Source organism: Sebastes umbrosus, chromosome 7 (genome assembly GCF_015220745.1).
Source record: "Sebastes umbrosus isolate fSebUmb1 chromosome 7, fSebUmb1.pri, whole genome shotgun sequence".
Taxonomy (NCBI): Eukaryota; Metazoa; Chordata; class Actinopteri; order Perciformes; family Sebastidae; genus Sebastes; species Sebastes umbrosus.
The window spans coordinates 21,163,714-21,190,018 of NC_051275.1; the positions used below are offsets into that span (position 1 = coordinate 21,163,714).

At 40.1% G+C, this 26,305-nt stretch overlaps 1 protein-coding gene across 1 annotated transcript; it reads left to right on the plus strand.

Annotated features, from left to right (window-relative positions):
- Positions 1 to 1,425: 1,425 nt before the first annotated feature.
- On the plus strand, positions 1,426 to 23,807 carry cwf19l2 (CWF19 like cell cycle control factor 2). The gene is made up of 19 exons (XM_037774901.1): positions 1,426 to 1,558; positions 3,557 to 3,667; positions 4,058 to 4,186; positions 4,540 to 4,656; positions 5,585 to 5,704; positions 6,173 to 6,266; positions 8,375 to 8,493; positions 9,762 to 10,422; positions 10,620 to 10,860; positions 12,868 to 12,985; positions 15,461 to 15,565; positions 18,243 to 18,371; positions 18,975 to 19,112; positions 21,268 to 21,480; positions 21,806 to 21,922; positions 22,112 to 22,267; positions 22,389 to 22,469; positions 22,595 to 22,696; positions 23,497 to 23,807. The coding sequence occupies exons 1-19, from the start codon at positions 1,466 to 1,468 to the stop codon at positions 23,635 to 23,637; spliced, it is 2,985 nt and encodes a 994-aa protein (XP_037630829.1). The 5' UTR covers positions 1,426 to 1,465; the 3' UTR covers positions 23,638 to 23,807.
- The last annotated feature ends 2,498 nt before the right edge of the window (positions 23,808 to 26,305 follow it).

The following is a 26,305-nucleotide window of genomic DNA, read 5'->3' on the forward strand; positions in this document are numbered from 1 at the left end:
TACTGGATAGGTGCTATTTTTATTTTATTTATTTTATTTATTGAACACACATTAAAAAACATACAAGATCTTGTATACACACATACATAGCTTACATATAATATACAAATAATGTTATTAAAACAAATTAAATATGGGGTTTTTATGTAAAATTACATTGGCCTGTAGGAATATATAAATAAACAGTAATTTCTTAATCACTGGGCATAGATAAGAACAAAAACAAAAATAAAGAGCAGCAAGGACTTCAAAAATAAGGGGCATGAATCAAAACGAGATATTTCCCCTACAAATCTTTCTTGTTATTTTACCAGTGTACATTTTCTTAAATGAAGAGAAAAAATAATTTGAAATAATTTATAAACCAAACAGAAGATGTTTAACTATTTCTCCACTTCTACAACGAATGTGATATTTACCCATAAGAATGATCAAGTACATCCGCATGCGGTGTCTTGTGGCTTTGTGTCCTGGGTGCTTTGCCAATTTTCATAGAAGATAGACTTGGTGAACTGATGCAAAAGTCAGTAAAACTGAAGAGATTATATTGCTGAATTAGGCTGAAAGAGAGTATTTGGAGATCCATGGATAATATCGTTCTGTTATTTTTATAGAGAATGTTAATTGAAAAAAAAGTTCAGCAGAGGGAGGTGGGGAAGGGCTGAAGAGTGAAGAGTGAGAAGCTGAATGAGGGACAGAGAGAGGAGACAGGAGCAAAGAGCAGAAAAAGAGAAGGGCGAGGCTGAGGAATCAGGAGCGAGGTTCTACCTTTTTGCATTGCATTGAACAGTGTTAGAATATGTTGAAATATGATATGAAATATGATTTTATAGTTTTCACACAATTTATCATTTTATTCACTGGTTTGGAAAAACATAGTTCTTCAGTTGAAAAACGTAAACACATGCTGTCCAACAAAGTGGACATGTGAAAAACTCCTTGAAAAATTGTGTGTTTTAAAAAAAATGAAAGTCAATATTTTTTTTTCATGCCTAAAGATGAATAAAACATTTAGTAAAAAAAAAACCTGACTGAGGTTATCCTAATTCATGCATGAAAGGGTTAATCATGTCAGAAATTGATTGTTGCAACCTGATTGTTTGCACTCCGGCAATATTTGCACTATTTGCACTATCTGTTTATATCATGTTTATTTTTGTTTATAGCTTATTTTGTATATTGTATATTCTTAGAATTTCAATTTTTTTAATTCTATTTTATTCTAACGTTTTTATCTATTCTTTTATTATACTGTTTGACTTGCACCAACATAACCAAAGCAAATTCCTAGTGTAAATCTCTTACACCTGGCAATAAACACAATTCTGATTCTGATTCTGATTCAGAAACAGATACAGTTTATGGTGTTGTCTTTTTTTGCACTACAAGAACCACAATGCAACGGTTGACGTAAACGGCGGACGCTTTACGACACTTAACAACAACAAACTTCACGACAGTTGTCATGGCGGCGTTCGGAGCCAGTTTTGAGAGTTCGAGCAGCATTGAAGAAAGAAAAGAGAATAAGAGACAAGCGAGGCAAGAAGTGGTAGAAAAGGTATGACCTGTAACATCTGTAGCGAACAACACTACGCGGTAATCTCAGGTTAGCTTTACTGGCGCCAGTTACGGCTTAAATCATAGTATTTTAGTCCCAATGGAAGCTAACAAGCTAAGTAGGCTAACTATTAGATGCTCAAGCAACACTATCTTCTCTTGGTTTCTTTGTGTCTCTCTCTATTTAGTTACAATAAGAACCATATAAATACATAGCATTATAGCAGTAAAAGCCAAGACAAATAAGAAACAATATATGAGAGTAACATATCTTAAAGTTCCTCTAAATAAGGCAAGGCAGCTTTATTTGTATAGCACATTTCAGCAACAGGGCATTTCAATGTGCTTTACATAAACATTCAGGAACATTGAGACAAAGTGCAACATTAAGACATAATTAAAACAGTTACAAAAACATTAAAGGTTAGAAAATAAAAACAAGCTTAAAATAAAAGCTAGGATCAAAGCTAAAATAGAATATAACACACAAGAGTAAAAGTTATAGTGCAGTATAAGATCATTATCTGGTTTAATAAAAGGCAGCAGCAAACAGGAAAGTTTTAAGCTTTGATTTTCGGTCCTGCAGGTTTCTGGGAGCTTGTTCCAGATATTTGGTGCATAAAAACTGAATGCTGCTTCTTCTGCATGTTTAGTTGTGACTCTGGGGACACTGAGCAGACCTGATCCAGATGACCTGAGAGGTCTGGATGGTTCATAACATAGCAGGAGATCAGAAATGTATTTTGGGCATAAACCATTTAGTGCTTTGTAAACCAGCAGCAGTATTTTGAGAGACAGGGAGCCAGTGTAGAGACCTCAGAACTGGACTGATATGATCCACTTTCTTGGTCTTAGTTCATGTACATGATTTGGTATCTTTGTGTCTCTCTATTTCTCGGAAAGCAATCAGTACCTATGTGTCTTCACATTAACCTGATCATGTTTGTGTCTGGACAGGCGGATACTGTTAAAACTGCAGGCAGGAAATGACAGGACAAACACTGCTGGGGTCAGATAGGAGACCTGCTGTGTGTGTTTTGTAGAAGGTTTATGTCATGGTTGCAGCCATACACTGGTCCCCCGCCAGTGTAAAGATTAGGACATCCTCGTTGTGTGTAATCACATATGTACACAGGTATTTAATTGTGCGTTATCTTTGTGCTGTGCAGCTGTGTTTGCAATGATACACCAGAGCAGATGATGCTTCCTGTGAGATGAGCACTAAAGGTTGTAATCACACATTATCTGCCCGGCTCATCTGTGCTTGAACTGGTCAAAAGCAAAGAGTGAAGCTGGGTCTGATTCATTATGCTGAATTTGAAGAGGAATTGGCTCGGAAAGACTTAAGAACTCATCATTGTCATTGCTGCCGAAAGATATACAGTATGTGTGTGCAGCTTTAAAGAAGTTAGATGCTCAAATATTTGCAACTCATAACTCGTATCAGCGTTGTCATGTCAAGTCAATTTAATTTATATAGCCCAATATCACAAATCACCAGTTTATCTCAGTGGGCGTTACAATCATGTACAACATATGACACCGTCTGTAATTTTCCACTCTCGCTTTGGATAAGGAAAAACCCTTTAACAGGGAAAAAAATGGAAGAAACCTCAGCAAGACCAACATAATACATTTACAATACAGACAATCCATATGATAAAATGATACACAGAATGTGAACATACAGTGTATGAAAAAGATGGGAGGATGTCAAGCTAGAGCCTGAGCGACACGACCTCCTCTCCACCATGTAACCTGGAAACAGGACCGGCGAGGCTTCACAAAATCACAATGTGAAGACTGTTTCGTTCCTTTCGTAATGAGACAAATGTCTCTGTTTGTGGACTTCATTAATCAATAATATCAATAATTTCAGCCCAAAGAATCCGCTTCGATAGATATGTCTGGAAATGCCAATGCTGGTGCACCCTTACTTTGAACTGTTGTACTGATTTGCCTTTTGCATAATCCCTTTTATTTCCATTATGCCATTCAGGCCAAGAAGCAGTATGAGAAGGAAGAGAGGAGGAAGGAGCTGAAGAGGCAGAGAGGGGAGGACACTTGGATGCTCCCTGAGATCAACCAGAGGCTGCAGGAGATAGAGGACGTAAGATACAAGGATTTTTCACTGAGTAATCACTGTAATGCTGTAAATTGTTAGATTAACTGCATGCCAAGTCACAACTGAACTGTACTTCAAAACAGTAGTGACTATGTTGCCGGACTGCAACATGATACAGTAATTTATAGATTGAAGATGGTTGTTCATGACAGATTTGTGCAATTGTAACAAACAGAAATGGGAATATCTTGATGATTGATAGTGTCGTCAATCACACGTTAGTGAAATATACACCCCTAGATGGAGACACACGAAGCAAAAAAACATAGCCCTGCATAGCTTGTGTGATTTAGGGCTGACTCTATGAATATATTGCATCTTGATAACAAACAATAACACAACCAATGAAAACAACATAATTCATGGGATCTACAGGAGGGCTCTGTAAAGAACAAGAAGAAGAAAGAGAAGAAATCTAAAAAGAAAAAGGAGAAAAAGAAGAAGGACAAGAAGGAGAAGAAGGATAAGAAGGAAGCAGGAGATGGCTCTAATGACAGCTCAGAGGTGGGTTATTAAGTTATTTTCCACTGCATGACTCCTTTAAACAAGGTCTCAGGTTAACACCTGAATAGTGCCAGTAGATGCTGCTAAACTGGTTATTAACTAAAGTAATATAAACGTGGCTTAAATTCTGCTAGATGAAATGGTGATTTACAATTGTATGAAAGTTATTCTTGGCAGAAAATCTTGTACCAGTCTACCATTCCTGGTGAGCTGTAAAGTGAAATGTAGAACTCCTTACAACTCTTTATTTTACAGGGATGGCATCTTCCTTCATTTATTCATTTTACAGCCTTTTGTTTTAATATGATAGTTTCTCATACTCATTTCCCCCTCTCTCCCTCTCTATGTGTCAGGACTCAGGTGATGAGTGGGTTGAATCTTCGGCTCAGACACAAGCTGCTAAAGCCTGGCAGGTTCCTGATCAGTCCAAGCCTTCAGAGAGCAACCCCAGCCCAGCACAGAATGTCGAGGTAACTTCCTTACCTGGTCCTACAGATACTTCATGTTTTATTTTCACTGAAGATGTTCCTAAATTCAAGACAATAGTAAAGTCCCTTTTCCGCAGTGGAGATGAATTAAGAAGCTAAAGTGTCTAGAGGTAATACTGTATCTAGAGATATTAAGTAGGGGTGTGACGGTGAGGAAATTTCCCCACCTCTAAACTTGTAACAACACCGGTGTTACCGATTACACCGGATATTTTACAGGAAAAGATGACGCTCAATATATGTAGAGCGCTTACTTTGATCTTTAACGTTGGATGGCTGTGTGTCTGGCCTCTCCGATCCAGCTTTCACTGCAGGGCCGCAGGTTTCCACCTGGAGCCGCTGCGCCGCGCAAACCGGCTGTGCTCGCCCGTCCTTCACACGGTGATTGTCTCATTAACGTTATGGTTCCCTCCTAACATTGGGTTTAAATCCAAATTATTGCCAAATAGACTTTTTTTTCTTTACACTTCAACACCAAATCCTCCGCCACTGTCTTGTATGTCAACTCTCTCTCGTCCCGTGTGTGAAATCTGACTCCTGCTACTCTGCGCTGAGACTCCGTAGAGAGCAGACTCTTTATCTCTGTTTGTAGCTTCCGTTGTCTCACTATTTATTAATAACACGGCGCTGATTCGTGAAAATGAACTCAATGGGTTTTATTTCTAGAAAAAAAGCAAAACAATGGTGGAGGGCAGTGGGCAGGTAATGTGATTATTAGTGTGTATATATGTTACACTGGTAACACCCGACTACTGCGGCAAGCCTAGTATGAAGAGGTTTTGTACATATAGACATGCATTATTTGCTTCATCTGCTTAGTACCAATCTTACTCATAGCATCAGCCACTCAATCTATATATCTTTCTTTTTCTCTGTTTAACCCCCCACACTGTCTGTCTCTGTCCTGTAGAGAGACGAATGGATGACCTTTGACTTCCTGGCAATGAGCACCACGTCCACAACAGAGAAGAGGGCTGAGAAAGAGCGACTGAAAGAGGAGGAGAGGGCAAAGGCTCAGGCCATTGAACAGGTGTGTGTGTGTGTTGTTTTCACCCTATTTTCTCTCCAATCTGTAACATCCAATCCCCCTCTACTGTGGTTTTTGTTCCACTGTCGGCCCGGGTGGGGGGAGGGTATGGACAGCCATATGGTTCCTCTGATGTATATGGTGTCCTCAGTTGGCAGATTCACATGTCTCTGTTATTTGAATCCTAATGTAACTACTTGAATGTCCGTGTGAGAGGGAGATAAAAAGCAAATGTTTGTGTATGCATGTAATTGCATCCTATAAAAAAACACTGGCAGTCACTCTCCTCATTTTCCCAACTGCGTGGTTACCAAGGTAACAGAGGGTGTCCCCTCTTGGACAGCAGTATCCTGTGGTGTTTGTGTACTTATTTTTGTTTTTGTCTGGATTTGTATTATTTGTGCCCCTGTTGAGCTATTGACAGTATACAGAAATGTTTCAAGTGTATGTGTGTTTGTTTGGTTCCCTCAGGCTGGTTTGCACAAATTGGAGCTGAACCCATTCTGGAAAGATGGAGGGACTGGTCTGCCCCCAAAGGAGACGGCTGGTACTGCAGCAAAGAAAGGTAATGGCATAGCAGAACATGTACAATATACTATAAACATCTTTTGGTCTCAGCACCTCAGAATAAAGAATTCACTCCAGATTTTATTCATTGATGTTATTTTTCAACATTCGAGCCCAGAAATCCATTGAAGTGGAGGCAGTGTGTCTGATAAAAAGTTGCCTCAGTAGACTAGAGTTGCCTCACTATTCCCCTCTAGCGAAGGAAAAAATAAAATGAAAAACAGGATGCAATTCAGATGGGTCCTACCGCTCCCTACAACCACACTGCTTATACACTCCCATGTTTGCTTACAGCACTTCACACTCTTCCCTCTAACTGTTTTTCTCCTCATTTTCTCTCATTTCCTGTCCTTTCCTCCTCTTCAGACCAGCCAGCCTAAACAAGGTGTTCATGGAAAAATGATACGCTTGACTTGAACAGTGCGTGAATTATCACTAAAGCTACTCACTGGATTTGGCGATTGAAATGTTGGCTGTAAAGAAAGAAGCTTAAAAATGTACATCTCTAATATATATTATAAATATTGGCAATCCTCCTCAGTTTACCGAGCTGTGAATTGTGGATGTTTAAATCTCCATTTTTCCACGCACTCTATGGACTTCTCATCCATGTTGGCGTAGAAGTTACATGTGCTAGTGTCTTTGTGTTTTTAATAGATATGTAAGAGCGATCTTTCTGTTCTATCAAAAATGATCTGCGTGATTATGTATGACAGTCACAGTCTTGCTCAAAACGAGATGTAGGTCTGTCACAGGGGAGCTCCTGTCAAGTTGGGGATGCACAGCTTCAACCATTTCCCATGGGAAGCGGATGGGGAATTAGTTGTAAAGTTTTTCGGTGTGCTGAAAGTGCAGGAGAAAAAGAGAACTGAATTTTAAAATCAGAGAATGACCTGAATACAATTCTGTGTGCAGAAAAGTCAACATGGAGGTTTGACAGATAGAGCAAGGAAGAGCTTCTGAGTGAGTCAGGGATTTGGGGAAAACGAGAGAGAGAGAGCTAGAGAGACAGACAGACGGAGAGTAAGCTGTGTTAAGCTGACAAGCAAATGCAGGTGTATGTGTGCCATGTGTCTCTTATCTCTACACGGGAAGTACAGTTCCCTCCAGAGTTGGCATGGCCTCTCTGTTGTAAGCTTTATTTTAACAGCAAGCCAAACTAAGCTGATGCAAACAGCATTGGATACTTTTCGTTTTGCTCAGAAAAAAAACTAAAATAAATCAAGTAAAGGAAACACTTGCTGGTTAATGATCAGGTGACATGTGGTCAGCATCGGGATAAGTTTGAAAAAGTGATGATGTGCAGCTTGAAGTGGTGCAACAAGAGCCGGGTCTGTGTTTGATGACAGTAGAAGCCCTTTTATCACCACTGGTCAAATGTTCTAGTCGGAGCTGCACATGATTAAACATCGCCATGTCGTCAGTGTTGACCTTGACCAGAGGCTTTGGTCAGTACATTTTGTCTTGCTTTATCTCTCTTGGAAGTTGTGTGAACTGTTGTAGAACATTTATTTCCCATGGATTTAAAGACTAAATTTCTCTTCTCACCCTCCTTTATCCTGACCTTCGTTTTTCCTCTCTTAAGTCATCTCTTGTTTCTTTCCTGGATCTGCCTTTCCTTTTTGTTTTTTTGGGGATTTTTTTTAAGGATTAGATTTATTTTTCAGCTTCTCACAACAAGCAACTTTTACTCATGTTCTTTCCCCAATTCCTCCCCTTCTTAATTAACATTTTTTGTAATACCATACCACTCTGGTTATTTGATATACATTTTCAGATGATGTCAGGAACAGGTAGTACTGAATTAGATTTTCTTCATCAAGGAAGATTTCAAGTGGCTTCATTATTTACTGTCTCCTTTTTTCCCTTTATTTCTTCATATCTATTTTTTGTTTACCTTTTACTCATCGCCTCTGTTGATCTCTGGCTGGTGAAGCGGCATCTAATACTTGCATTTGTATAATTTTATTTACTTGATGTGACAGTAAAATGACAATGTGGAAGATATTACTTACTCGCTGAAGGCTCAGAATTAATTAACAGGCACAGAAAAGTTGTGTTTTTGTTAATGCGTCTTTGTAACAGTTTTTCTCCCCTTGCTCCCAGGAGGCCCAGTCGTGAATGATGCAGGTCTGGGCTGGCTGAGGAAGAGCTACCAAAGGATGAAGGAGCAGGCAGAGAGGCAGCAGCGCAGCCTCAACGATATTGTGGCCGAAAGATACGGGGTGAGAACTGATGGCACACTGGCAGCAATTAAGTATTTGCATGCATGATTCAGCAGGCGCATGCGGTTCTGCGAAAAAAAACACCAAATAGAAGACGTTGCGTAATATTCATTTGATTGTAAATGGAGGTTTGGACATAAAAATATTGATTCATAGTTACTCTGACTTATACTGTGTTAATGTAAATGCACTCAGATGTCAAGGACACACAAACACATATGCTTGCTCACCACTGACAGAGGGATGTGTCTAGATACCTTGTTTTATTATTAATCCATCTCTTTGCTGTCTGACATCACAGACACACATACACACACACACACACACACACACACGCACACGGTGTCCTTTGTTAAGTCACTTTGAGCTGTGTCGGCATTTGTGCTTCCAGTTGATGGCATAGAAACTGTCAGAACTAGTGTGTATATCTGTGTGTGTGCGCTTTCTATTTCCTTTGTCAGCCAGCCACAGCAGTGCACCTCATTTGTGTTTGTCCTTGCAAAGCAGAGACATCTTATATACTGTCGTTGTACCTATAATTTTCAATATATATTGTTGTATACGTACAGGAGTTATTTGGTATTTGTGTAACTCTATATTATCTTGATGGTGTGTGTGTGTTTGGATGCTTTTGTGCAAATCCCAGAGAGGTTTTTGTATGTATGCGTTGTTTAAGTATAAGCTTTAAGGCGACATAATGTTAATTCTGGTAGTTATAGTGGAGATTACCCAAAAACAGCTGAGTAGATAGTGAAAATTGAGGACCCATTTTAACAGATTTGAGACTCATCATTCGATACAGGCGATTGATTTGTGTTTCTCATGTTAGTATTTTGTTTAACAACTTTATAATAGTATCTTGTAGGTAAATAACACCATGTTGTTATTTACACATTTGCTTTTTTACAATAGCTAATGCTACGTGGCTAGTCATAGAATTAGTTTGTTTAAAGAACTGGCTTTCAGGCTAGTGAGGAAGCAAGCAAAGCCAACAATTAGGCTTAACTGACTCCTCTTAAACTACATTACAAGCATCTGTAGAATAGACCACACCAGAGGGCAAGCTACAAAACCCTTTTAATATGTCATAGTAACCTGCTGGGAATTATGAAACTAATTGACCTTAAATCAGTTAGATATAACTGTTTTTTTATTTTCCACTTGACCTTCTATAAAGTGCCACAGGTGGACAGTTTGGACATTTGTGAAGATTTTAATTGCAAAGTGTTCAAGTATTTTAATATGCCTTGTATTTCTCTTTTTTACAGTCAATGGAAGAATTTCAGCAAAAACTTGCAGATGCTGAGATAGCTGTGTATGGATATAGCGCAGGAGGAGTAGAAGGAGGCAGAGCAGCGAGAGGCGGGTGGAGGAAAGGAGATAACGATGCCAGAGAGAGATGGAGGAGAAAAGATGGAGATGGGGCAGAGAGAGATCGGTGGAGAAGAAATGAAAGGGAAAGAGATTCATCACCCACGGACAGAGAAAGATATCAAGGCAGAGAGGAAGAGAGAGGTCGAGACAGAGACAGGTTTAGAGAGAGGGATAGAGACAGAGAGAGGGAGAGGGATGGAGGAAGAGATAGAGATAGAGAGAGGGAGAGGGATGGAGGAAGAGATAGAGAGAGGGAGAGGGCTGGAGGAAGAGATCGAGAGAGGGAGAGGGATGGAGGAAGAGATAGCGAGAGGGAGAGGGAGAGGGATGGAGGAAGAGATAGTGAGAGGGAGAGGGATAGAGGAACAGACAGAGAAAGAGATAATGAAAGAGACAGAGATGGGGACAGAGACAGCGAGAGAGATAGGGATAGTGAAAGAAATGGAGAAAGTGCTGCATCATCATCAGGACAAAACTGGAGTCAACGTTCTCCCTCTTTTGGGTCACTTAAAAGCCGCTTCCTCAAACCCTCAGAGGACGATGACAGTGGTGAAGGTGGGTTGATGTCAAGGCCTTTTCTATTAGATGTCTAAGTCAAGTTTTGCACACATGTGGGTTAAACCTTGTGCTCTTTTTCTTTTAAGTAATTTAGAAAAATAGCAACAACATTGGTGACAAAGCTGCTTAATTAATATCACAAATCAGGATATCTTGGAAGCCTTAACATGCTTTGTAATTTCTTTCCTGTGCAGCTCCAGAGCGTCGTCCTCGTCCACCACGACCGTCAACAGGTTTCCTGAAACCCAGCTCTGACGATGAAGACTCTGGTCCACGTAACACCAGCATGCCGGCATGGAAGAAGAACAACAATCCTGCCCGCGAATCTGCCAGCTTTGAGAAACCGCAGCAGGAGAAAGAGAGGGATCCTGGGAAAACTGTAACTGCTCCTCAAGATGGTCTGTGTGGTGATAAAGCCGCTGCAACGACATCGAGGTTTGAAGGGTTTTTATTTTGTTGCCTTTAAAACGTGGTTTGCTAAATGACGGCGAACTCCACCGCATGGATTGAATATTCCAGTTGTATGTGTTTGGGTGGACATTATGAAAGAATTAGTCCCATTATTGCTGTTTCCCAATCCCGTTATCGTCCACCCACATGAAACAGGATGTCACTCACAATCATGACAGCAGTAGCTTTGCTATTACATACACATAAACACACTCTTTCAACCCCCTGACAACTGACTTTTAAATCACTGAAACCAGCATTTTGCTGTTTGTTTTTTTCTCATAGTCTCATCCTGAAAAATTTGTTTTTCCATTTTCCTTTGGGAGTCAGTACCACATAAAAAATGATGGACTGAGTGTTGAGCATCTTTATATCTGTTTAGCACATATGTTGCAGTGGGAGTTCTTGCAGTATTTCCAATTCAAAGCCAAAAACACCGAGATGGTGACTTTCTAAGTATAGCAAATAATCATCTTAACGGAAAGGGAATAAATTTGTCATTCCTTGTGTAAGAAAAGTACAAAATAAGGCATATTTAATCATCATGTCCTTTTTGGCAGCATGTGTAGATGTTGGGATACAAGTTGGATTCGTAATGGTGTCTCACACACACGCAAGAAAAACTACTAATGGAACTTCAAGACACCGTGCATAAAAGCATCAATCAGTGTTCGGTCATGTTAATGTGTTCACGTTGCCAACCTCCTCAGAGACTATCTCACAGTAATCCCGTCCATAAAACATGTCTGTGTCTTCACATATGTTCTGGGTTAGTTTCAAGGGGACCTGCAAGAACCATTGATGTGCTTATCTGCTTTTGAACATTAGTCTTGATATTCCCAGAAAAACTCCCTAGGCCTCTGCACTCTGTAAGTCACAGGTTATCATCTGTACTATTTCTATCTCAACAGCTGTCTTTGTGTCTAAAGCACTTTGTTTAGTTTCAGATATTTAGATACACATAAGCTGTCTTTAGTCTACATCGTTTCTTGCTTTAACCCAAGTTGTAAATGACTCCTGCAGGGTAATTGTCTCAGTATTGTTTCTGTTTATTCTGTGTTATTGATATCAACCATCAGTCAATGGATGGATGTTTTTCAGCCATTATAAAGCAGCAGTTCTCAGTTCCCTCACACAGTATTTACTGTACTAAATACTGAAAGTACAGTAACATACTATAGGTCCTTACACCATGCCACCCTGGTCCTTTTCTTCATGTTCTTTCTTAATTGAATTTCTGCCTCTCATCTTCCTCTCCATTTCCGTATGCTATATCTGCAGCATACATGAGTGTTTCTGTCTCATTTAAAGGGAAACTGAACTGCGACACAAATTAATTGCACAGAAACTGCGTCAACTGATTGCTTCGTATACGTTTTCCAACTTTCATGGCAGTCCAACATACAGCGCGGTTGTAGTCCAGATGTCAGAGCATCACTGCTTTATAAAGCCTCCTTAGTGTGTGTTCTGTGTTTTGCCTCATTAGGCTAAGTTGTTTGGGTAAACCAGCACCCAGAACCCCTGCAGCATGAAATGAGTCTGCAGCGTGGCAGCAGAATGAAATGAGGCTATGAGAAGTGTAATAGCCTAGAACGATGCTTCCCAGGCTGCAGCTCAGATCCTCCCAGGCAAGGCTGTAATGATCTCTGGGGGGGCACAAAGACTCAAATGAATCATAGCAGATAAACAGTGTGAGAGCTCACAAGGAAACAACTAAATGGTTAAATTAAAACCTTCACAAATAAGTTTCCCATTAGAGGGTTTAGGACTATTATTAGGATGGAATGATGGAGTCATTATATCCTGTTGTTCATCAGATGCGTTTAATTTAAAAGATTTACTTGTTAAGGTTGTGAATTTGTTCTGCCATAAATTGGTTGCATATTGTCGTTGAAATAAGGAAATGTTTGGTAATCTTTGCCTTTTAAATCTCCCTTTCTACCTCTTGGTTTTGGTTTGACCTTCAAACTCTCCTCTTCATGTTTTAACTAGGAGTGAGAGTGACAGTGAGGAAGAAGAGGAGGAAGAGGAGGAGCTTCCACTGCTGTCAGAGGAGGATATGAACAGACTGGGAGCCAAACTGGTGAAGGCAGAGATTATGGGCAACACGGTGAGTAGGTTATTGTTATGATACTGTGTGTATGAAGCTGAATGAGACAACCCTGAATATAAGATGACTAGTCGTTTTACAACACCTGTTTTAAGAAAAATACTTTTTTAAGATGAGAAAAAAATGATTACAGGGTTCCAGCTGATCCTTACAAAGTCTTAATAGGCATTGAATTAATTAATATAAAAATAAATTCTACCTCCACGCCTCCACCCCCATCTCCGATACCTGCATCAGGGCAAGCAGCAACAAATCTCCGGACAACATTTGGGTGTACACCTAAAATTACTCCTAAACCTAAGTAATTGATTAGGTCTTTTTTCCTTCAATTTTAATTATTGTAAAGTTGGTCTTAAATTTCATTCTGAGTGGCATTAAAAAAGTCTTTTATCTAACTTGCCTTAATCCGTAGGAACCCTATTAGCCTAGTCTTGTGGGAAAGTGTCCCTGAGATACTATTAGCCCAAGGATAAGAAAGTCCTTATCTCTGAAACCTTTTCTCTTATAAAAGTGAAACATAAATTACTTCCATTAAAGTAGAACATAAATCCCATATTTGTGTAGCTTGTCTATCAGTCATATACTCACACACTCTCCTGTCAGAGTCATTTTCACTGGCTGTTATTATTTCTTGGTTTGGACTTTTGATTTTCTCATTAGGAGACTCTGCCGGCTCATTTTCACTCATCAGGAATTTACTTCCACGTTACGCGCGTCGTCAGAATCTCCTGTAGTTTAAACTGGGCTAAATAAACACTTTTAGGACCGACTAACTCTAAAAGACGCACTATAACCATAAATGAAGAAACCTCGCTAGCTCAGCAACATTAAGACTACAAACAACCCATAGTCCAACACTCTCCTGATTAAATGTTAAGTACTGTATGTACCCGTACTGTTTAGTCCTCAAATATAATACGACCACAAGTATCGTCTTATATACAATATTTACATACTTTATTTACTGATCACTTTATTTAAAGGCGTAGGATAAAAGCATTTAAAATATATTAATTAATGTAAAAAACAAACTACAGATGTTCATTGAGCTGTTACTCATTGTGATATTTATGATTTACTTTTTCTCAGCACATTTGCTTTGACTCTTTGTGTAGATTTAACTGCTCACGGGGATCCATTGATTTATAGCGCTCATTGAGCTGTGCACTTAACTCCCCCTCTGTCTGTCTTCACCTGTCAATGCTAAGCGTGCTATTGGGATCTCTTATAGAGAGTGTTACACAGCTGTCTGTTACAACACACGCACTTACGTTCGCACTGTGCACACACACACACACACACACACACACTCACACCTATAACACTAAGTGTTATCAACCAACCTGACATCCAGCATCTCCCTACATGACAAAGCAATCAAACCGATATTCCCAAACCACTTTGTGTGTGTTAAGTGCCTTTAACAGTCATGCACTTGCTTTTTATGTCTTGTACATAAAGGTATCGATATCTGCAGCAGCAGTATGGCTTAAGAGGTTCTGTGTGCTTGAGACAAATGTTTTCTGTCCCCTGTAGTTTCAGTGTTCAGCCTCAAAGTCTTTTGACGATTGTCAAAAAACTCTAGAAAACATTTTTTTAACATGAATAGATAGCTATATATTAACCCATTTGTGCCCGCAACTGAATTTTTGAATTTACTTTGGTAGAAGTGTTCTCTGGACATTTTCTAAATCGGTCAAATCGTTTGGCTGAAAAGTGAGTTTTTCTTATCATACTGTATCTAGTCTTTAGGCACGTCTTTGCTACAGACTATTATATTCTATAACAGTAGTCCCATGAGCCCAAATACTAGATATAGTAGGATAAGAAAATGTCCGTATCTCAGAAACTACAAGGAGCACAATCAAGTATTTGGTATCTATGAACTCATAACAAGTTTAATATCAAAGATATACACACATATGCAGTGCAAAAAAAAATCATATTGAACACATTTAATAAATACAATGTTAGCGTTTTTCTTTATTTTTCAAAGATCCTTACTTTGACTATTAGTAAAAGTGTGATTTTTCATGTGATCTAGAAATGTCATAGTCATACTGTCAGATTCTTGCCCAAAGTATGTCCATACCAGGACTGTTGTCACATCAGAACAAATGTTGGGGCATTTTTCCTTATCATTCTAAATGTTGTCTTTGGGCACAAATAGGTTAAAATGCAGCTTTTAAAACATTTACAGATGGCAATTTATATTTAAATATCTGCCATCATATCCAACCGTATGATATTTATATGATGATCCAATAACAGCTGTTGATATCAGCCATCCAATGTATCTATCATGATCTACTTTTATAGGCTTTATGTCAGTTTTGAAACAGGAAAAAAAGGCCAAGAAGGCATCTTCATTCTTATATTTCCTTTAACACTGTGTAAACACATTGTGTGTTATCAAAAAACCTGTACACCTGTGTTGAATTTGTTTATGTGTGTGTGTGTGTGTATGTGTTTCAGGCCATGGTTGAGAAGCTGAAATCACAGCTGGATGCAGCACACAAAGCCAAAGAGAGCCACGCCGCCCGAATGAAGCAGCTACAAGAAACGGCTCAATCAAAGCAGGTCTGTAAATACTTACATCTTACACATTCAATTCCTCACCCCAATAAAGGAAACAATGATTAGAGAGTTTAAAAAAGATGGAATAATAGAGAGGAGTTTTTTTCCTTGGAAATACTGTAGTTTTCCCCTGGTCAATTTCTCTCTTTCTCCTCCTTTCCTTTTTTTGATCTGTCTCTTTGCTATCTAAATACTTGCTGTTTCATGAGAGCAGTTTTCCCCTGTGCTGATATCTATTTATATTATTTTACTTTTTTTATTTTATTAGTTTATTTAACAGGGACAGTGCACAGGAGGCTATTTTTCCTCTTTAGTCCCTGGACAGATGTTTTAGTCACCCTAAAAACAAAGTTTAATATTTAAAGAAGTTATTAAAACCATTAAAAACTTGCAACATAGAGGCTCACAATACAGGACGTGCAAAAAAAGGACAATGTTACTGAAGATATGGACTAAATAAGACCACATTGTGCTGCATTGTTAAACACGCGCTATTTCCCCCAGATATATATCCAACACACACACTGATACACACTGCAGATTTTCATGTGTAATCGCTTAAATTCCCAGATAGAGACACATTCTAAATTGAATATATATATATATATATATATATACACAACCACTCTCAAATCATACACACATGTAAACACATGCACACACAGGAATACACAGATACAGAGACTCACACATAGCCCTTTTACCTAACACACACAAACACACTGAATCGTTTTCCTCTCCCATAGTCTAAATGCTAATCCAAACACTCAGGGCTGTATCTTTTCTAAAACTACACACACACACACACACACACAGCAGGTTGCAGCAGCATCCATCTCTCTCACCGCGCAGGGAAGAAAAGTGCCTCACACACACTCGTCTTCAGATGAAACTAAACTCTTCGCTGTTACGTCTGACTGCTTTTTTAAAAGGAATTTGTTTGTTTGAAATCTCTCTGCTGCTCGGCTCTTACGTCTTGATGCCTGTATGGAAGCGGCTCCTGTTTGGCATTTTAGCAGACCCTAATGGGAAACAAATGTCTTTCAGCGTGCTGACGACTCTCTCCTACCAGGGGTCATTCGGAGTATGCCCCCCGTGTTTACGTGTTATAGAGAATGAGAAAGAGACAGATCGACAGGGAGATTATATGTGCCATCCTGTCTGCGTTTGTAGTACAAGCAATTAACAAGTGAGCAATGGCAGTGCCCTGACACCTCAGCACTGCTTTATCTCCTCTCTTTGACATTGCTAATGCCTTCTCTGGCTTCACACACACACACATGCAGAAATAAATGAAGGCCTATTTCCGACACGAACAGACTACAGACAACTTTATAAACACACGGAAAGCAGGCTGTGATTATTTATATAACCTGTATAGTATATCATCATTTGCATGTTAGGCCAGATTCATCCCCGCTACAGGCCGTCCTGTCCAAATGGAAGAAGACCGGGGTGAAATCCTCAGCAACATTTCTGAGAAAATGTCATAATTCTTAGGTTTTAGTGCACTCATCAGCTGAGAGGTACTTCAGCACTACAGATGGAGTGCTGTTGATTTGCACTTCTTTGGAGCTCCTTCCAATCCGTCTTGTTATAGAAGACTTTTGGCTTGTCTTCACTATTCAGTGTTTTGACTCTTGCCGCCTGTCTGGCTCATACTTCCACTGCGCGTGGAGCCTTGAAAGGCCTTACTGTGTCGACCGGAGAGGGGAAATATTCTCTTCTATCATTTTGTTTCTGACAGTCCAGTTTAATTTTCTTGTGACTGCCTCCCATCCTCTCCGCTACTCCCACCTTGTTCTTGTTTCTTGGCTGTCTGTCTCTACCTGTCAGGTCAAACTTCAGTCTTTGTGCAACACAGACTTCAGCTACTCATAACAAGCAAACTTTTTTGATCTTTTTATAAACGGGGAGGACATGTGTTGAGTACGAAATTGGCAATGAAGCAGCAGTTTTATCAGGTCACTCTACCACTCAAGTTTTTGAACAGAAGTCAGGTCTTGTAAGGAAAAAAGCACCACTCTGTCATTTACAAGTGCTCTCTATAACTTCTCAAACACAGAGGGACAACTTTAATCTAATTCAACGCACAAAGTATGACTATATTTAGAAAATTGAGTAGTTAGATTGACTGTTTATGACGGATTAAACCCAGCCCTTCTGAAACTCAAAGCATTTCTTTGGAATGAGCCAGAGGTGAGGCAGCAGCTACTTTCCTCTGTCCTGATAGTACCTCGTTTTCGTCTTACAACTTTAATCCTTTCACAGTGTGTTTTCAGTTCATGAAAGTTATTTAGAAAAACCAAGATGGCGAGGGTCAAAATGCCGAACTCGAGGCTTCAAAACCGTGGTCCACAAACCAATGGGTGACATCAACAGTGACTATGTTCACTTCTTACATACAGTCTATGGATCAAAGCCTGTGGTTACTAATACAGTCATCCATGTTAAATATAATCAGCAAATGTAGCATTTCTGAACTGGCATTGGTTGCAGACATCATTACATCATCGAACATTAGTATTGAGGTATTAGCTTTTTACCTTTTTGACAAAAGGTGAATACACAAAGATATAAAGATATTTCAACTCTTTGGGAATACTGCTATAGTCTTGTGCATTGCTATACAAAATCAAACAAAAGTGGAAATGACCTGGCTATGTTTTTTTTTTTTTAGGTCACAGGTCGCTCCAGTGAAGACCAGGAAGTCCTGCTGTTCAGAACAGACCAATCAGGTCGCGCCTGGCCAGTCAATGCCCCCTCTGGACCCCAGGAGCCCCACGGAGGACGACGGAAGAAGAAAGCGGTAAAGAGAGAGGGATGACGAGTGAAATGAAAGTGGAAAAATAAATGACAGGGCAGCAGGAAGGGATGTTTTTTAGATGGTAAAAATAAATCTTGAACCACACCAGAAAGCCACCAAGTAGGACAAAGACAAAGGGTCCTGCACACTGTTGCAGCTAGAGGACAAAGGCTTTGAGTCCTTCTATTTGTTCCATGTCGTTTGGTATTCATCACAGTGTGTAATGAGAGCAGGGACTCCACCTGACTCTGAGTTGAAACGTGTGTAATATAAACAAAGCTCTCCAGTCCACTCTCTGTTTATGGTTATTATGAATTTATAAAGTGGCTGAGTCTCCTTTACTGTCTGTCTCGTCCTCTGTTACCCTCCTGATCAGCCTCTCGCTGTCAGAGTTCCAGGTTGTCCTCGTCTTCTCCCCACTGTCCTTTGTCTCTCAGTTTCAAGGATGTGATTTAGGATGTGATTTGAATAACTTTTATGATTGTGTCTTTTTTTTTTTTTTTTTTTACATTCGAGACCCAATTTCCAGTGACTTTACCTGTCCTCCACCTTGTCTCTCCTTGCCTATTTTTGTTCTCATTCGTCTCTCTTTCCCTCTCTCTTCAGATCGAGACCCATGTTGACGGGGAGCGTGTGCGTTACTTCCAGGATGACGACAACGTGGGTCTGAAGGAGATGGTGAGGAGGGAGAAGATGAGCTCTGCACAGGATCAGAACGCCCTCTACTCTCGCATGGCTTCCAAGGTAAGAAAACGTTATTCATTCACTCATATAAAAATGGCTCGGTCAAAAACTCCACAGGTTACCTTTTCAGTTATTGACCTAGATAAATAAGATCCTGGCATCTTTGGGCTCAAATCACTGATTCCCCAGCCTGGCAACCCAAGAGCTGGTGTTATCACAACACCAGCACATAACACACAATGTACAAATCTACTCAGGTACTATATGTATATGTGTTTATGTGAAAGATCACTTAGATTAATTATAATACTCTTAGGAAGAACGAATAGACGTTTAGGATTTGTTCCGTCAGATTGTATTTGGTTCTGTGTCGTTATCCATTCTTCTCCATCCTCTACTACTCTTACATCTACTTGTTTCTCTCTCTCTGCGACTCTCTCTCCTCCACCATGTGCTTGAAATAGACGTACAGCAGCAGATGGGTGCTGGCAGGTTGTGGTGCGTGTGTCAGTCTATCAGCGGTTTCACCGACTGCACTTTTCCATGAGCCGAGACACGTTCTCCCTCTTCTCTTTTCTTCTTGTTTACTTCTTCTCTCCCTGTAGGTAGGAACATGACAACAAGTAGTGTGAAATTCCTACTGACAGGTGTCTGTGTGTGTGTGTGTGTGCGTAAAATCCTACTGACAGGTGTGTGTGTGTGTGTGTGTGTATATGAAAAGGAAGCATTAATAAACAAAGGGGTTTGGAGGAGTTGCTATGGCAATAAAAAAAAGACAAATGCTTTAGCTCTGTCCGTGATTTTCCTTTTTCCGACTTCCTCTGCCCCTCACTCGTTCACTTTGCCTCACTCACTCACTCACTCACTGGCACACACACACACACATGCACACGCACAATCTCAAGCACTCACTCATATTTTCATTACACATGCATGTGTATAGAAATACACACAGACACACGCACACGTTCTGCACCTACAAAGAGTGACACTAAAAATACATCTACAGTTACCATGGCAGGGCTTCTATAAATACCGGTTTTATCCATTGGTCAGAGACAAAGTCTGTAAGCAGACTAGCAATGTCTGGAGATTTAATGTTGTGTATTATTTTAATAAAACATGAGTCGTCTGCCAGACATATGTAAATCCCCTCCACTCTCCCGCTACATGCTGAATTCACAATCTATAATTTAAATTGCAACAAGAATGTTTTATTATTAGCTAAGACATTAAAAGATTTATTACTAGTATTTATTACTATTATGTCTTAATTAATCTGCATGTACGTGTGTGAGAGTATGTGTGATGCTGCTGGACAAATGCAGCAGGTGCTGCTGCACAGTTAGGTGCAGTCCTTTGCACACACTCACTCACTCCTACACACACACACACACACACACACACACACACACACACACACAAACACACATTCCCTCCCACACTGTCACTAAACTAATCCAATTTTCACTCTCACTCACACACTCACTCCTACACAGCGAGTCATGCACACACACTTCAGCCATGCTCGCCTTTCGCTCTCTCACATGCACACGGATTCCAACCTGTTGCCCGGTCGCCATGGTGACAAGACTCAGACGTAGAAACACCAGAGTCGATACTCGGCATCCTGCCTCACACCGTTAACACACACCAGAGACCAACTTACATACAGGGCAGTTCAGGAACATCACACACACACACACACACACACGCACACACACGCACACACACGCACACACACACACACACACACACACACACACACACACACACACACACTCACACACACTGGAAACGGCACAGACGGTAATATTGCGTCAGCACCTACATACACCAATTAGTAAAGCTACCAGCCAGTTTCGAAGGACAGTTGATATCTCTACAGTTGGATTGCCATGACTTTCTGTCCTTTTTTAAGAAGTGCCAGTGCAGAATCCTTTTAGTTTGAAGCCTGAAATGAAAAGTGAAAGCTACATTTAGTCTCCTTATCAATAAAACATATTCATAATTTACTTAAATACACTACATATAAACTTTAGCGTGTTCCCTCATAATTTTTTTTGGAGAGAATACACCAGATTTGGCCAAGAATGATCACACTTCTCACCGGTTCTCTCTTCTTCCCTTCATCTCCGTCTCTTCTCCCGTATCTCCTCTGTTGTCCCTGTCATCTCCACCACCACCACCACTTCTACTCCACCCGACTCTCCAGATGATGGGGAAGACAGACGGTGACAACTACACGCTGGATGACATGTTTGTGTCGAGTGCAGCGCAGCGGGAGGGCGAGGGGAGGGAGGAGGAGAGGATGAGGAGCAAAGCCATCGGGGAGAGTAGGAGGATGGCTTCCTCCATGGAGAAATGCCAGCAGTGCTTCAGCAGCCAAGAGCTCCAGAAGCACCTCATAGTGGCAATAGGGAGCAAGGTAAGAGATCCTGGATGCAGGGCATGGGAATTTGTGCTGAAATCATTAGTCGCTTAATTGATTAGTTATGATAATCAAAGTAATTTATCAAGCAAACATGTAAATCGTTCTAGTTCATGCCTTTCAGATATCATTTGCAGATTTTCTCCTGAAATAGGGCTGCAACCACAATTATTTTTATTATGGCTTAATGATAAAATAATATAAAATAAATGTAAAATAATGTTGAAAAATATTAATAATTTCCTACAAGTGCTGTCTTTATCAAAACCCCAAATTGACGCATTTTTACATTTCGTGTGTGTGTTTGCCATCTTGTGTCCAGGTGTACCTGAGCCTTCATGCGGGATTGTCGATGGCAGAGGGACACTGTCGTATCTGTCCTCTCCAGCATCACTGCTCTGCCACCGGATTGGATGAGGATGTCTGGTCAGAAATGCAGGTTAGCGAATCAGAGCTCCAGGTCCAAAAGGCTCAAGTAGCAAATTCCAACTTCTATGACTTGTTTTTTTTCACAGCAGTGGTAGATATAATCAGAACCACACGCTGCTTTCATTTTCAGTGTTTACTTCAAACAAAGAGTGATTAAAATGTAATCAAGTTCACTTCCGTGCTTCTTTGCTGTCCTCAGCTGTTCCGACGTACTTTGGTGCGAATGTTTGAGTCCCAGGAGATGGACTGTGTGTTCATGGAAACACACATGAATCCACGCAAACGACAACACATGGTCCTGGAGTGTATCCCACTACCCCGAGAACTGGGCGATATGGCACCCATATACTTTAAGGTCTGTGTGTGTTGACTCTCATCATTCGGATTAATTTTGTCATGTTTTACACTGTAAAAAGTAGTATTGTAGGGATAGGTTTGAGTTGTGTGGTAATACAACAGTTTCTGTGTGCCTTCAGAAAGCTATCATGGACTGTGATGAGGAATGGGCCATGAACAAGAAGGTCGTCGACCTCTCTAAGAAAGACATCCGCCATGCTGTATGTCTTCTTCTTCTTTGTCTATCTTTATATCAGTCTGTCTTTTACCTCTGTCTGTCATTTCTGGTTCTTGTACCCTCCCATCCTTGTTAATTGTTATTCATTTTTCCTTTAATGCCTCTTAGGTTCCTCGAGGTCTGCCCTACTTTGCAGTCGACTTTGGGCTCCAGGGAGGGTTCGCTCATGTCATTGAAAATGAACAGAAGTTCCCCCATTACTTCGGCAAGGTCAGTGTGTGCATTAAAGGAACAGTGTGTAACATTTAGGGGGATTTATTGGCAGAAATAGAATATAATATTTATAACTATGTTTTCATTTGTGTAAAATCACCTGAAACTAAGAATCGTCGTGTTAAAGTTAGCTTAGAATGAGTCCTTCATATCTACATAGGGAGCGGATCCTCTTCATGGAGTCCGCCATGTTGCTCCACCATGTTTCTACAGTAGCCCAGAACGGACAAACCAAACACTGGCTCTAGAGAGATCCTTTCATGTTTTTACGTTACCTGAAATCCACCGTAGTTCTCCGACATGCTTGTGAAACGTAAGTCGCAGAGTTCAGCACCGCCAGCCGCCGTCTGACTTCCGTTGCTCCTGAAGTAGTGTTATTATGGTAAGGATGGCCTCTGAGCGAGGCGAACGGCATTACCATGGTTTTACACTCGGCTGCTCACGTTACTGCAGTCTTGGAAAGAGAGGAGCGAGCGGAGGGGTACTCAGTTGGTTGCAATCTGCAACCACACCACTAGATGATCCCCAAATCTTACACACTGTACCTTTTTAAGACTACTTGGTAAATCAATATGTGTTCCTCTTTTTCTTTAGCTAGTTGAAGTCTCTGTTCCAGGAATTTCACAAAACTTTACCGTACATGTGTGACTGTGGGTCACAGCTACAACTGTATTGATGAAGATGCATTAATGACAAATGCAATGTTTGAGAGTCATGTTTTTCTGCCATGACAAATTAATTCCAGTTAATTTTACAGCAATATTTCGACATGACCAAACCTCTCTTTCCCCTCACAGGAAGTGGTAGGAGGCATGATGGATTTGGAGCCGCGACGTTGGAGAAAGTTGATTAGAGAGAACTTTGATGACCAGAGAAAAAAAGTCCTACAGTTTGCTCAGTGGTGGAAACCGTATGACTGCACCAAGACTGAGGACTAGCTGGACACGCTCACAGAAATGTGGACACAGTTGTGAAGATTACACACACATAAAAACACACTGTGGTGCAGACAATGTGGCACTCACCAATTCAGAATATGAAATTCCTATTAGAAGTTATAATGTAAGAACATTTTTACTCAAATAAAAAATAAATAAAACAACCTTGATTCATGTATTATTCATCATTATTTTTCTGTTGCATAACCATACCAAAAATTGTTTCATATCACCTTTTCTTTATGTTGAAAATGCCCTTAAGATCTAAACACTGTGATTTGTGTGTAGTCTTTGAAGATATTTCAGTATCAAATAAGACTCTAGGGGATAGTTTTGTGTTAGTTTGTACAAACAAACATGTAAGAGTGTGCTATTGCATTTCAAACAAACATGTTGTGACTTCATTGATAAATTCTCTCACTTAATATCACTCTTACAGCTATAGGTTGGTGGATTGAGGAACATCTATGAACCAGAATTGGAGCCGTGTGTGTGTCATACCCCCTGTTTTCACGCTTCTCTTGCCAGCCCTTACCTGCTCTCCTGCCCTGACATTTAATTTCTTACTCTGTGGCCCCATGATGTAGCTGTCGTTTCATTCTAAGAGGTTTCAGTGTCATCACAGCCACATGTGCAAGTGTATACATGAGCAATCAGCCACCTTGCTCTGGCATGCGACCTCATCTTTTTTTTTTTTTTCAGCTATTGGCTCTTTGATTAGCTCATCACTTCGGAGACCCACCTTATTTTCAGGTGTCATCTCAGACACCATGTGGTGCATAGGTGCAGCTGGTTAGTGCTGAATTTATGTGAATCACAAAAGATGGAGATTTTTGACTTTTATTGACTTGACTTTTTAATGCATTACTTGTGCATATGTGGTCACAGGGGAAAAAAATGTCAGAATCAGGATTGTCTCACTGCTGTCTGAAAGTTACTGGAGAGAGTTCTCCTTAAAGTGGCAGTAAGCAGAAAGTATTTGGCATCATTGGGGAAAAAAAAATCCATAACTTTTCAAGTGTTCTGAGAGATAACTAGACTTCTGCACCTTCTCATGGCTCTGTTTCCAGCCTTTAAAAAATCTAGCTTTGGCCAATCACAGGACATTTCAGAGAGAGTGTTCCTACTGGCTGTTCATTTAACAGAGGCAGCTGTCAATCACTTGCGAACCCCGATCACATGGTCAAACTACAGTGACAGAATATTGATTCATATTTGATCAGCTCTCCTAGTTTGACCATTTTATTGGATTTTCTGAGTGATTGACAACTGCTCAGAGACTGCGGGGCAAATGGCGCAAAAGATGGATGGAGTCGAATTAGGGGGAATTAATCAGAAACCTAAAGGAGACACTATCTGGGAGAGTCAGAATAGATCCCACGGGTAGCTTCTGTAGTCAGTAATTTGTTAATATATGTAAAATAATCTGTATCTATAATAATCATTTGTGGTACATTTTAAACCTCCTATGAGCATCTTTCTCTACAATTTCATGACTTTCTGCCCCTTGTGTGATTTCAATATATATGGGAAAGTATTTTTTCCATTTCCTTCTACTTTATAGAAGGAAAAAGGCCATCGCCCTGCACTATTGTTCAATCCACAGGAGTGAAATGTTGGCTCTCGTAGTCTTTTTAATAATTAACAATACTCCTCAATTTGCACTAATTCCACGTCACATTGAACAAGAGTGTTTGCTAAAAGTAAACTTTTTTGAGTGGGAAGAAGAGAGGTACATGATCTGATGAGAGCAGGGAGAATGTCCTTTACTTGAAGGATCCAAAGCATGGAAGAAATTAATTTCCCTGATCAGGAAGATATGTATATTGTTATTTATTATTATTGTTGTTTATTATTATTATTATTATAACATCATCACCTCGGTAAAATCTGTTTCATTGTAAAGAACAGCAAGCCATAGTGTCTCGGCTGCTAGGCAGTCAATGGACTGTGGATTATTTATGATTAATATGTGCATCAGAGGGTCAGTTCCATCATAAGTCAGCAGTAATTCAGTTTCTCAGCCACCTCTGTTGCACGCCGCTTGAACATGATGTAACCGCCAACAATACATCCCATAATCACAATGTGTATTCAAAGGTCAGATCATAATGTGGTAATTTTCAGGAAATTCTACTGAATCTGTAATTCAGTTTTTAGTGTAACACCACAACATACAATTTGCTACTCTTTAACCCGATTTGTACCTTTTGAAACCGCCCCCTGGGACAGTACAGCAGGTTATTTATATCACACAAGTGACAGAGAGGCTGTAGGTTCATGGTTAATAGCAACAGAGTGGCGTGGAGTGATATATGGTTATGGCCAATTAGATTGGCTGGGGGCAGATTTATGACCGGGACAGCCATTTTTCTCTCCCTGTCTCTGCCACTCACACACACATATGTCTTTTCTAGAGGTTTTTTTTTTGCAATCCCCCCACACACACACACACCATGCTGTTTCATCGTCCTGTAGCTTTTTTTTTCATTTACTCATTTGCTTGCTCGGCTTCAGGTTTCTTTTCTTTATAGTCATTCTGCGTCACTAGTAGGCAGGAGGCCTAAATTTGACAGAAAGATGAGGCAATAATACAATGTCTTCTGTGTCACAAAATTGAAACTGACATACTTGCTAACGCACACAGAAGAACTAAAATATCTAAAAG